This window comes from Gopherus evgoodei, chromosome 3 (assembly GCF_007399415.2).
Source record: "Gopherus evgoodei ecotype Sinaloan lineage chromosome 3, rGopEvg1_v1.p, whole genome shotgun sequence".
NCBI classification, from domain to species: Eukaryota; Metazoa; Chordata; order Testudines; family Testudinidae; genus Gopherus; species Gopherus evgoodei.
In genome coordinates this window covers 179,946,171-179,959,980 of record NC_044324.1, presented here as the reverse complement: position 1 = coordinate 179,959,980, position 13,810 = coordinate 179,946,171, and the positions used below count along the sequence as shown (strand labels likewise).

Here is a 13,810-nt window from a genome sequence, read left to right as displayed (position 1 = left end):
ATGACACGCAGCTGCAGGAGTTCACATCTGGCTGCTAGCCCAGGCGGCTGCAGTCCTGTTATGGAGCGAGCGTGCATGCGAGCCAGCTCCCTTGCTCCTCCTCCTGGTCGGGATGGGGGGAACCTTGCATCACCGCCCAGCGCTAGCTGCGCTCCCCCTTCCCCTGCTCTCTTGGCGAGGCTATTAATAGCATGACATCAGCCCGGGACTCGCAGCCAGAGTAAATACCAGCGCTGCCCACTCGGCTATATAAGGAGGGTGATGCAACCTCTCGCAGAGCCAGAGATTCAGACACACACCGAGAAGCAGCCGCCGCTCTCCGAGCGGCAAACTCGGAACTGCCCGGCAGGGAGCCCCTCCAGCCAGCGCGCCCGGCAGCCAGGCGGACGGACCGGGTAGTCCTGCTGCTCCCCGGCGCTGCCTCGCCCGTGCTCGCGTCTGCTCCGTCCCGCTCCTCTGGTCCCAGCCGCCGCACGGCAGCGTGAGAGGCGGCGGGGGAAAGGTGAGTGAGTTTGGAAAAGGGCAGGGCGGGGGACCGGGGCTCGGCTCGCCGGGGCGCGCTCGGACTTGGCGGTGGCGAGCTCCGGGGGGACCCTGCGCTTGGGCTGGGCTGGGGACCTCGCGAACCGCAACTGAAAGCAAAAGTGCGCTCGGAAGAGCGAAGTGTTTGACTCCTGCTGGGGCCACGCGCAAGAAGCCCCCCCCCACCCCCATTTCTCCTGCTTCGGAGTCTCTGCCCCGCGCCCCGGGCATCCCCCAGCTTGGCGCGGCTCAGCAGCCCGCTTGGACAGTGCGATCGCGGCTCCTCACCGCCGCTTCGCCTGAACCCGGGGCGCTCAGCCGCGCGCCTGAGCCGCCGGGAGCCGGGCGCTCTCACCGGGGCCGGGGAGCCCTGCGCATCTGGCCTTCGCCCGAGAGACGGGGGTTCTCCCGGCTGAGCGGCCAGGCTCGCTTCGCTGCCCGATTCAGTCGTTTCTCTTGGGCTGGGGGTAGCGCTGGAGCCCACAGGGCGGCGCACGGCTGGGCGGCAGGAGCGCAGCTCTGCTGGGCTGCGGGACGCCCGGTGCTCGCAAGCTGCTGCCCGAGATGCGCTGCCTGCGGTACACCCCTTTGGAGAAGAAAGTTAGTAACCCACAGCTCAAGGCACCCGCAGACTTCAGTTAGTGCGGGTCACCCAGCAATGGCTGTGTCTGTTGAGCCCGGGGCTACACATAAGTGTTGTAAGGTCCCAAATGGAGCTATTTTCCTTTATGATTTGGGGAAATCTTGAGTACGTGATTAGCGTACACACACAGACTAGAAGTATCATCATCCTGCAGGCGGTGAATAATTAAATAGTGGGGAAAGTCGCTGGGAGATAAATCATTTCCCCCATCTACTGATGACTGACATGAACAAGATCAGTTGCTGACCTGTTGCCTAACTGAGCAGGGTTGAGTGACGACGCAACAGAAAAACTGTTACACAGAACGAGTTTCCTGTGTGAAATCGATTTTCTTGGTAGCAACAACAGCAGAGAAGTCCGGCAGATAAGGAGGCAGATACGATCTGGGATATCAGAATCCTAAAGGTCAATTTGAGTGCGCAGAGGTAGTGAACTATAATTACTCCTAATGCAGTTTCAGATTCACCTGGATAGTTCACGGGGTTTATCACGTCAGCAGCAGAGAAAAATGAACTCATCTAAGGAAATACAATTAAATCATTCATCTGCAGTTAAGCTAAAGGAAAGCTAGGAGTGAGGGTGAGCTGAAGTGTTCACTTTTAATATTAGCATTAAACTGAAGGACAGTTTAAATAACATAAAGGCTGAGTTTGGACTCTGGAATAGAGAATGTGCCCTGAACACACACAAAATGTCAGAATGTGAGAGGTGAAAACTAAAAGTGGCAGGGAAAAATCATTACACAAACTGTGGAATGGGATCTTAATCAGGAAACGTCCTGTTTTTTCTTGATCATAAGCTTCTGATGGAGTAGCTTGCACTTGCGCCAGGGATGAATTGAGAATCTGTGGTGCTATTCTGTGGGGTGTTCAGCACCTCCAACTCCCAATGACTTCAATGGGAGATGGAGGTGTTCCGCACCTCACCAGATTGGGATCCATGCAGTTGTATGGACTTGTAGTTAAACAGAAAGGTCTAGATGTGGTTATTTTCTTGGGCTAATTACAGAGCAAGCCAAAGTGTGTTAGATGCTTTACAGAGTAAACCAGGTCCTTGCCCCCAAATAACTTGCAACCTAAGATAATTTACAGACAGATGACTGAGGAAAAGGGATGCAAAACAAATGTTTAACTCTTGCTTATGCTATTGTAATATAGGAAGTTGTATGTTACATCTTGAAGAAAAAATGTTTTTGAACAGAGGAAAATACCAACATTACAATTTTATGTTGATTTTATCAAGTATACAAATGGTATCTACCTATCTAGCACTCTCCGTACCTCTGATATAGTTCTGATTTATTATTATTTGTGTTATCATCCTGTCTGGAGCCCCAGGCATAGAGCAGGACCCCACTGTGCCAGGCGCTGTACAAATGCAGAACAAAAAAACAGTCCTTGTCCCAAACAGTTTACAAAACTGGTTAGAAAAACCAAGCGGAAACTAGCAGCAAACCCCACCAAAGGAAAAGTGACCCACAACAGTACTCCTACAAACCTACCCACCCACAAACCTCAGCCCCTTCAAGCCCTTCTCTTTCCTAAAGCCTGAGTAAGTAGAGATGCCTTCCAGCATGTTTTGAAGGTCAGCAGACTTGGACTATTTCAGACCAAAGGGAGCTGCAAGTTCCAAAGTCAAGGGTGCCCATAGAGAACACTCCCCCATCACTCTTACATCAAGGAGACACCAGTAAAAGCAAATAGGATTATAAAAGGGATTTTAGCAGAATTTTGTTGGTGCTAGCGGATATTTGAAAATAACTCCTTAAATTACTAATGGAAATCCAGCATAGACAATATTTCTCATGATATTTTCCCTGAAAGCTCTGAACATTCTTGGTTTCTTTTGGTGGTAATACTGATTTTAATTAAAAGTTTATCCACATATTTAAAAAACAAAACAAAACAGACCTACCACCAGTATTGAAAATTTAGGAATAGCTCAGTGGTTTGAGTATTGGCCTACTAAACCCAGAGTTGTGACTTCAGTGCTTGAGGGGGCCATTTAGGGATCTGGGGCAAAAAAACTGTCAGGGATAATACTTGGTCCTGATCATGAAGGCAGGGGATTGCACTTGATGACCTTTTAAGGTTCCCTTCCAGTTCTATGAGATAGGTATATCTCCATATATTACTTGGGGTGGGCTGGAGAAGTGGCTTTGTTAATTTAGATCTCTGATTGGAGTGAATTAAACAAAATTACCCATATAGAATTAAGCCATCGCCATGAGCTGAAACAACAGTGACAGCTAATGCACATAGCTAAGGCTTCCTCTATCCACATACAATGATGGGTTCAATCCCATTGGGAAATAGAAAGAACCTATTTGAGTGTGTTGGTGCAATGCTAAATGCTGTTGTTGGTTTGTCAGCTGGAAATCAGAGGGATGTCTCCAACTTGTTAGAGATGAGTATTCTCTAGCGCTCTGAGATTATAGGATTAATGAGTATCCATACTTAAGATGACTTATGAGCAGGGGCTTCCTGAAGTGAATAAATTTTACATAAATTTCCCACGGTCTGTTGGAATAACAAATAGTGCCAGGGAATTTTCCCTTCTTTAATAACTGACGGTGAAATCCTGAACTCACTGAAATCAGTGGGAAATTTCCATTGACCTCAGTATGGCCAGGATTTCATGTGAAGGCTTTGGGAACTCCTCGGTACTTCTATTTTTATTGAAAATGAGAAAGTGCTTGGAAAGCCTCCAGACCTGGGATTTGGTGATCAGGGCAAGGGAATTCTACGTATCAGTAGTTCACTAACTTTAGATTTTTATATTTACCCTTTACAAATATTTAGCTCTGGCCCAGATTCTGCTCTCAGTTACCCCAGTGTAAATCTAGAGTAAATTTCTGGATAACTGAGAGAAGAATCTGGCCTTTTGTTAGAGTACATAATCTTCACCACCACCCAAAGCTGCTAAGTTAAAGCACTGACATAAAGGTGAGTGCACAGATCTAGGCTGACTACACAGAGCTTTCCTTTATGTACGCAGATGGCCCTGAGGCAGTTGTCTACTTAGCTGCTAGGGAGTTAATTGCAACTGATTTTACTATAATTACCATATGAATCAAGAACAGGTAATACTGCAGTAATCCCATTACTACAAGATATACAGTTGACTGCATCCCGCAAGGAAGTAGAAAAAGCAAATATGGTAAAATAAGCTGAATTTTATCCAATTTTTTCAAAATAAGGCTCAGATCCTCCACTGGTGTCAACTGGCACAGTTCCATTGAACTTAATACAGCTATATCAAGTTACAGCGGTGGAGGATCTGGCCATAAATGTTTAATCATTTAAAATACCTTAATTTTCAGAGTGTGCAAGGGCACTTTCAGATTTCACAAGAGCAAAAGAATAAAATATACTTCAAATTTTGCATTATTCCGTCCCTCCAATTCTACCTCTGGCTTGATACCTCCGAGCATATATAGCTCTTTACGCTTGAGCCAATTTTTATTACAAACTGCTTTGCAGGAATTTATCTTTTGATTTGAACAATTTTGGGCCAGATTCTAATCTTGCTCAGTCACACCCATATAAATCTAGGCATCCAGGGGAGTTACTTTGGATTTTCACAGGTGTAACTGAGGCCAGGATCTGGCCCATTCCTTCCAAGCTCAAATATAGAGGTATAGCTCTTTGTATGACAGAATCATTTATTTTGTGTCTTTTTACAATTTCCAAATTTAAAACCTCTTCAATTGCCATTTTTTCCTTCTATGGGTCCTTCTTCTTTCCTCCTTCCCACTCCAATACTATCCTCACACACCCTGCCATGCTTGAAGGATTCACAATGCCATGGACTTGCATAAGATAGAATCTAAAAAACATACATTCATTTAAAAATTGACTAAATATAGAGGCATTCACTTAGGATCTGAGCTTGCATTGCTTGATTTCAATAGAAGTTTGGATTGCTCAAGGAATACATGATCAGTCCTTATAAAGTAGACAGTAACCATTCTCTTGCAATCATTATGAGCTACAGTGTCAACTCACACACCTTTCCATGAGACTCTAAAATAAATCTACAAATGTGTATGTATACATATATGTGCACATACATAAATAGTGTAAGAATGTCATCTTAATCTATGCAAAAAATATACAGGGATTGGTTCATAGTTATGAAAATGCAGCTCTCTTCTGTCAGATCTGTTTGGCTTGTTAAGATTATTGAAAGACTATTCAATGTTTTTATTTTATTCCTTTTCAGCAAAATGATGCTCCAAAACCCAGGCCAGGTATCTGCATCAGAAGTCAGCGCCTCCGCAATTGTTCCCTGTTTGTCTCCTACAGTGTCATTGGGGTTTGAGGATTTCACAAATCTAACCCCACTGGTGAAGGAGGAATTGAGATTTGCAATCCAAAATAAGTGCCTATCCCACAGGATGTCTTCCACATTGGATACAGTGACAGTGTTGGAAAGACCTGTCGAAATGTCTGTTCTGAAAGCAGAGGTATCATTCCTTCGATAATATTTCCATTTGATTGATCAGCATTGTCATTTAATGTATCACAAAATATCCCAAAGACCAAGAATGATATAATCTCAAAGACAGGCAGTCCTCAGGGGACTTAATCTGTAAATGTGTTCAGTGCTCTAGTGTTTCTTTATTTCTGTTTTCTTTAGATGCTACTGTGAAACACTATTTCACCTTTCATTTCAGTTAGGGCCAGTTTATTTTTAGCCTGACACAAGTAATAAATTCCTTTATTAATGGAAAGGAGTATCTCTAGAGGGTACTCTGTATCTGGCTTCACTACTGACTTGCTGTAGGGCCTGCAGCAAATCACTGCAATTTAACCTTGATGTAGTTAGTTGAGGTCATCTGCAAGTCGGAGGTAAAGGGTTGACTTTCCTCAACTCGCTACAGGGAAGTAAAATCAACCACTAGGATTTTATATCAAGGTCACTATCTCAAATCAGCTATCTCAATATAAAAAGACACCTTTTATTGCAGTGAAGACATAGCTTAAGTTTGGCCAATAGCCATGAATAGGGTAACCAGTCTGAAAAATCAGGACGGGGGTCGGGGGGTAATAGGAGCCTATATAAGAAAAAGACCCACAAATCAGAACTGTCCTTCTCTGGTCATCCTACCATGAATTGGTTGTAAACCAGTTTTCTGGTTGTGAACCTACCAGGTAGCCAAAAGGAAAGTGCTAAGCTGTATAATAGCATCCTCTTCTGAAGAAACCAGCTGTGCCATTCCTAGCCTCAGGGGGAGGAGAAGCAGATTGTGAACTCATGCATATTGTATAAGTCTGAGTAACTCCACTGAAATCTATGGAGTTAGACTAGTGTAAAATCCAAGTGAGATGAGAATCTGGTCCATAGATCAAAGTTACTTTGGATTTACACTGGAGTAACTGAAAGCAGAATTGAGTGCAAAGAGCGGAACTTTTTGTGAATTCCATACACAACTATTGATCCCCACTCCAAACTCGTATTGGCATCAGAGGGTATTCAGTCTGTAAAGACAGCTGGGTTGAGTACAGCTAGTAGATCTTAGACACTGGCATAGTACTCTGCAATCCAACCACCAGACTAGGGGCCTGATTCTGCACATCCTTATTACTCAGACAAAGCTCCTCCTGACTTCAGGGAGTTAAACATTAGTCAGTAGAATAAAATCTGAATATATTTTAATTAAAAAATGTTGGCTTAAATAACTCTTCAGAATGTGACACATAAAGGGCCTCATTCTTATCTGTTACGCCAGGTTTACATTGATGACCTCAGAGGTGTTACTCCTGATTTACACTGTTATGAGATCAGAAGCATACCTCTAGAGTGTCTGATGCTCTGTGTTGGTAACACACCTATTGGTGCTAATCTTTAGTGCTACCATTTTTAAAAGTCAGCAATTATCAACATGACTATTCTGCATCTACTGCATCATGCTGAGTATGTGCATTTTGAATCTTGCTAGTTTTCACCCCAAGAAGATGAAAGGAAAAAGAGAAGAAGGGAAAGGAACAAAATTGCAGCTGCAAAATGCCGAAACAAAAAGAAGGAGAAAACAGAATGTTTGCAGAAAGTAAGTTACTGACTTTCACTGTTCTCAGCCCATTTCCACTTTCTGTTATTTGAGCAATTAGGACAATGTCTTTGGGCTAAAGGTCAGGACTGGAAGTCAGGAGATGTGGACTCTCTGTTCCTGTCTCTGCTACAGACTTCCTGTGTGATCTTGGACAAGTCATTTACCCTCTTTTCCCCAACTGTAAAATGGAGATATTTAGCCACCTCACTTGAGTAGTGGAAAGCTGAATTCACCAATGGGTGAAATTCATCTTTGTGCAGAAGGCTGGCACAAGGCCTATGCAAAATCCTAGGACACTGGGGTGAATTTTACCCAAATGCCTTTAGATCAAATTTGGTTAACAATGAAAGATATATGAAAAATAACTGAAGAAGGAGAAGAAAACATTGTTTCAGTTTTAATGAGTGATAGTGTTATTTATGTGGATAATACTAATCTGAAAATGTAAATGGAACATACATGAGGAATTAAAATTACATTTCACATCATGTACTTTATAGATTCTAATAAGATATGCTTACTCCATGCACCAAAACTTGATTTCTCTATGAAATGGCTCTCCAGTTAGAAATGATCACTGCTGTAGTAGCTTAACAAATTAAAGCTGCATCTCATTTGGTTTATAATTAACACTGCTGATGGAATTTTTCAGAGAAGTAACTTTTACACATCACAAGCTTATGTACTATTACTATTACTTATTGATACCGTAAGCTTATGCCACTGCAAAACAGTAATGATGTCATAAGAGTCCTATAGACAAGAGCCCTATAGATAGGGTAGCACAGAGGACACAAGAATAGGTGCAAAGTAACCCTTACTGTGCTAATGTCTGTCTCCATTAGCAAGTTTGTGATTAGTAGCGTTTAGTATTTAGTGCATTAAGAGTACTAAGCAGTCTCTCAAAAGCCCCATATCAGTGAGTGTCTCTTCAGAAAAGTGCAGGGAGCCCATTAACATCACTCCTTGTGTTGGTCAGAGGGGCTTATCAAAGAAAAGCAGGATGCTGCTGCTTCTTATCATCCTACCCCAAAATGAACGGACTGCCTCCACAAGCTCTAAGTCCCTGCTGGCCTGGGAACAAGGAACCAGACTAGAATCAAGGATTCAGATTCTGGGGTGCAGCTCGCTGGAACTTCTACTTGGCCGTTGGACTGGCCAAGTGAGTTCATAATGGCTTTTTTTTTTTTTTTTTTTTTTTTTTTTTTTGTGGTGGTGGTGGCAAATAAGCTTCCTTTTGGCCAATGCAATGTTTGGCAAGTGGCTCTATTGAATTTGGTTTTGTGACCATTGTCACATTTATTTAAAGGGCAAAGAGGGCCATTGTCTGAATCTGTTCTCTATACTGTTATATACTGGTGAGGTACAGGTGCATAGTTATGATTAATTAAGAAGCAGGTAATTTCTTTCTGACCCAGCCATCATGCTTTGCTACCTGTAAAGGGTGGCAACCATCACAATACCATTAGGGTTAACTATGTAAAATACTCACTGTAATACTTATGTCTGTGCTCTGTGGCTAGGAATCAGAAAAGCTGGAAACTATCAACGCAGAACTAAAGGCCCAGATTGAAGAGCTAAAGAATGAGAAGCAACACTTGATATACATGCTCAATCTCCACAGGCCCACTTGCATAGTTCGAGCACAGAATGGGAGAACACCCGAGGACGAAAGAAACCTCTTTATTCAACAGATCAAAGAAGGAACATTGCAGGGTTAAGGCAAACCAAGAGTTCTCATAGTGCATCTTTACACCAAAAAAACAGAAACCATGGAGGATTTGACTCAATGTGTATCTGTAGGATCCTAGTAGTCTAGAACCATTAGGCAGGGGAGATTGCTTTAAGCAGGAAGGATCATGTTGGCTTAGCTGTGATTCTTCCTCTCCAAAGATTTGGTCTTGATCAAGTCGAAGAGTCCTCTGCCTCAACTCTAGGTTTTAGTACTAGTCATACTCGCTGTTCCTAGAAGCTACAGACAACAGCTCTGGAAGTTTTAGGTCTCTGTAGTGTACAGTGCCTGCACTCATGATGTTTGTATTAGAACACTATGACTTCCGGTGATGCACACTGTGCCGACAGCCGTGCTGGATGGACACTATCTTTCCTTGTTGCTGGTAGGGAAAGCACACTGAGAGTGTTTTTAAAGTTTTGCAGTTTCCAGAATGATGCTTTCTGGCAGAATGTGTTGCTATGTGATGGGACATACTGTAGTCTAACTTAATGCTACAAAGACTTTCGTTTCAAACTAAGCATTGTCCTTTTTTTTTTTTTTCCGCAGTACTTGTGGGGGAGGTTTTATGACTCAGCGGCAGATTCTGAGAAATCTGATAGATGTGACAAGTGTCAGTTTCTTGCCAAATATCCATGTAACTAAGTTTGCATTTACTGAACTGGAACCTCACTCACTGTTCTTCAGGAATTGCAAGTTTGCCATGAAAAATAGGAAAGCACCTTGGCCTTTGCGCACCCAAAGTATAATATCCCATATGTGTGATATTTCAAAGAACTTTATGGAAACAAAATTACACAGTAAAAATAGACTTGAAAAATCTAATGATTCCCTAATGTCTTGGGTTCTGAGAATACAATCTTTATTCAGGCAAAACTCCCATTTATCATTCATTCTGGGTGAAAAACACACCGTGCAGAGGGCAGGTGCAAGGGCTACACATCATGTAAGCCCTATTTTGATGCTATAAATGTAATTTAAATAATGCATCCACCTTATGCTGGCCCTCTGCACATGAGTGAATTGCACTTTTTGGGAAGAGGGAACTAACCAGGAAGGGACTTCAATAAGACTTTCGCTTGAGTAAGGATTGCAGGATTGAACCCCAAGTTTGTGAATCACAGAAAATAGAAATGGAAAAGACTTACTACATTAGATCACAGAGGGGCTGATTCTGCACACTTTTACTCAAATTAGTAATCCTGTTCACACAAGTAGTCCCATGGGTAGCTCTTACTCATGTGAGCAATGGTTTGAAGTCTCTCACTCTGTGAGGATTATTTCTTATTGCCAGATGATTTATACAGAAGAAAGAATTCTGATTGTAGTAATTTTTCTTTCACATTTGAGTGGTAACTGCAGCCAACCAAAATGCTGTTTAGAATCCAAGAATAGCCTAGAACTTGGTGATGTAGTGAGTAACTATTTTTTACTTTTTTAAAAATCTAACCTTAGATGTTTTGAACTATTAGTTGAGCTGCTGGACTAAAGAGCTAGAGTTATGAGTGTTTAAATTCTGATGTTTCTGTGAAATCCTCAGATTGTTTAATCCTATTAAATATTATCATTACAGTTTTCTGTAAAAGAAAATATTATCCTTATTTATCACTAATATTCCTAAGAAGTTAAAATAATAAATATTGCAAAGAAGACAAAACTGAAAACACAAGTGTTGTACTGTTTTTTATTTTTACTTTTTGGTGTCTAATATTATATATTTCTAAACTTCAACGCTTCTATCTGGGACACCACTATTTAAAAAGTATAAGTGCCTGATTCTTGCCTCTCATGAGGTGTTCATCATCTTGCAGGATTGGGTTCAGAGATTTCATATCTCAATCAGTGATGTCTAATTGCTTAATAATGCATTTTAAATTAAATAAACCATAAAATGGAGCTTACAGTACATAATATTTTACACCAGTGCTGCAGTGTTAAAAATACAATTTCAATCTAAAGCCTAAACCAATAGATACCTCAACCATCAGCTTCTTTGTTTGCAAGCCCCAAATGGGTAAAACAGATATCATGCCAGATCCTTTTTTTATTTTTATATTCTGCAACAGAACTTCTTAATACACTTTCCTAAGATCTGGATATATTGTAATGTCTTATATCATGTTTCAGATATGTACTTCAAGTACCTAAAAGGTGAATGTATAAAATACAACATATTGGGCCACATTCAGTCCTGGGGACCAAGTCTCTCGTTCAAGATTATGTGGAACTCCCAATGACTTCAATAAGAGTTTATCAGATCCCATGGCTGGAGAACAGAGTCCCCTCATGCAATTCCACTGGCTTAACCAGAGTTACACAATGGATAAATTTGGCCCATTGTTTGTCTGACACAAGAAATACATAGAACGTGTTTCAATAACCTTGTCAAATGAATTTTCATTAGCATTTGACTTCTGTAATATAGAAGCAGTAGATCTAAGCGTAATCCAGATACCAAACTCCTTGGCTTTGTTCTTTGTGCATCAAATACCAGCAAAGGCAAAATAAAAAAAAAAGTTTGTCACTTATGCTGTTATAAGGTATTAGTACAGGGACTGGCTTCATTTACTGTTCGACATAATCACAAAATTTGTGTCTCTTCTTTAGGAATTTTGTACAGTTGCTATTAACTGTATTACTGGTGACGCAGGCGTCATGCATTTGCTGCTTGAGTTAAACATAAATGTTATTTACTAGCATGCCAAATGTTAATATGGTATCACTACTTTTGTCAGAAGGTATTCTGTTTTTATTTCTATCTGTTCAGTCATCGCTGCTTTGCACTGTGAGTGTGTGTGTGTGTGTGTGTGTGCGTGCGCATGCACATATGTGTATGTGCAAGTATAATTCATAAGTTATGGTACTCAAGTTAATTTGAATATACCCAAGAAAGCAATGTCTATAAAGGCTAGACATGAGCAATGCATTGCATGGGTTTAGTAAATGTCTACTTTATTTGGGAGAACCTTTAAAACAGCATTAAAAGCAATTTGTTTTCTATTCTCAAGGTTATGTTTTGATACTTTAATAAAAAATAATTAATATACATTTGCTCATGTGTGACTTCATTCTAAGATTCATTCAGAGTCTGGAAACAATTTCTTTTCTTAGAAGAACAAGAAGCTGTTTTAAAAATATGTTTCCTAGGTTTACAACAATAAGTTTTTGGAAGTTGAAACTGGCATTGTTTACTGAACTCTACACTCCTCTTGGTATACACACTGCCCAGGAAAGCTAGGCTTCTGGCTTCATACACAGCATAGTAGTTGCATCAGGGGACTCATAGCCAGGACTTTTATGCTGTGAGATGTTGGGCAAGTCACGTTAGGTCTCCATGCCTCAGTTTACTCATCTGCCAAATGTGGATAATACATATGTTAGAGGGCTGGTATAGATCTTCATATTTATAGAGTACTTTAGGATGACAAGATGGAATGTGCTATATAAGTGCAAACTGTTAAAAATTACAGGTTGGGGACCTGGGGGTTTTGTTATTGGTTGTTTATTTGGGAAAATGTTAAGAATGATGGCTAAAATATGCAAGCCTGTATATTCGGAACTGAACATCTACATCCATGCTAAAGTTCCTAAATAAAAGTGTCCTGGCACTTACAGGTAGGTGCTGACCAAAAATTTTAGTCTGAATACTTTGCAAATAAGAAAAATCCTCAACACAGTGGAAATTCCAGTAGATTGGAGTTATTTAAATATCAGTAGCCCCACGATCCAGTAGACTAATAGATCCATTGCATCATTACAAAACCTAGTTGGCCAACTGAAACCAGTTTAAAATTTCAACTGGACTTTCTACTAAATGGGTGGAATTTGGGGCTACCAACTGCAACAACATCTTTTTTTCTTTATAAATGGAACTTTCCTATCAATATATCCCTTTAAAAGACTTGCACCAGTCAACGTGCATATATTCAGTCTCTCACCCATTTTCTTCTATCTGCCCTTATTTGGATAGCAATCAGCTTTAGCTAGTGTGGTTTTGACTTCTTGTCTCATTTTATCTTTGGTAAATTTGTAAGCCACCTGCTTGCCTTCAACACAAACTATTAATCACAGGTTTGTTTTAAAAATCTTCATCAACAGGCTAGGCATTGCTGACGTTAATTGCATTTATGTTATATAATATTTATTTTAAACGTATGATCTGAAAAAATCAAATTGTATACATCACTAGTGTATGTAACATTCTTCTCACTATTACTCTTGTTCTCCTTCCCCTATTCCCTCTGATAGTTTGTTACACGTGCTTGTTGCATTTTGTCTTAAATTAGGGCCTATTCATACAATTCTATCCATGCAGACCCATGCAGATCACATTGCAGAATGGGGGCTTTCCAAAAAAATATTTGATGGGGCTCACCATGACTCAGACCCACTTATAAGTGTATTTTGTTCTGGGTCTTTTCTATCCTCATAATCTATTTTTACACATTTTGCCCAAGAAAGCAAGTTCAACAACACTGGGATAAATAATCAATGAGTCAATTCAATTAATTAAAGGGTAGAAGCTCCCATAAAATGAATTAAAATAACCAATAATTCCATGTTTTAGAATAGATTAAGGGGCTGGTTTCGACTCTTAAGAGTATAGGTTGGCATTGTATAAGTTTGTAGCTTTACCTTAAATGTTAACAAGATCACAGACAACAGATGTTCTGGCCTTGATGTTTTTTTAGAAGAAGGATCTTAGAGGTGGTTACAAAACTCATAGAAAGAAATCACCCACAAATGTAATTATAGGAAGGAAACAATCCAAATTATGTTAAGATGAACAAAAGCAAAAAACAGAATAACTAGTTATGGTTATGCTATGCTTTTCAAATGTTACTGATGGAGATCACCT

The 13,810-nt window shown here is 40.7% G+C and overlaps 1 protein-coding gene across 1 annotated transcript; it reads left to right on the top strand.

The window, feature by feature from the left end:
* Window positions 1-237: 237 nt before the first annotated feature.
* ATF3 (activating transcription factor 3) lies at window positions 238-11,955 on the top strand. The gene is made up of 4 exons (XM_030557552.1): window positions 238-502; window positions 5,390-5,633; window positions 7,110-7,217; window positions 8,744-11,955. The coding sequence occupies exons 2-4, from the start codon at window positions 5,394-5,396 to the stop codon at window positions 8,939-8,941; spliced, it is 546 nt and encodes a 181-aa protein (XP_030413412.1). The 5' UTR covers window positions 238-502; window positions 5,390-5,393; the 3' UTR covers window positions 8,942-11,955.
* The last annotated feature ends 1,855 nt before the right edge of the window (window positions 11,956-13,810 follow it).

Excerpts from the sequence above, each read along its gene's own strand:
- ATF3 (XM_030557552.1), top strand. The coding sequence starts at position 5,394 with ATGATGCTCCAAAACCCAGGCCAGGTATCTGCATCAGAAGTCAGCGCC. Across the intron at positions 5,634-7,109 it reads TGTCTGTTCTGAAAGCAGAG|TTTTCACCCCAAGAAGATGA; the intron begins GTATCATTCCTT and ends GAATCTTGCTAG. Across the intron at positions 7,218-8,743 it reads AAACAGAATGTTTGCAGAAA|GAATCAGAAAAGCTGGAAAC; the intron begins GTAAGTTACTGA and ends CTCTGTGGCTAG.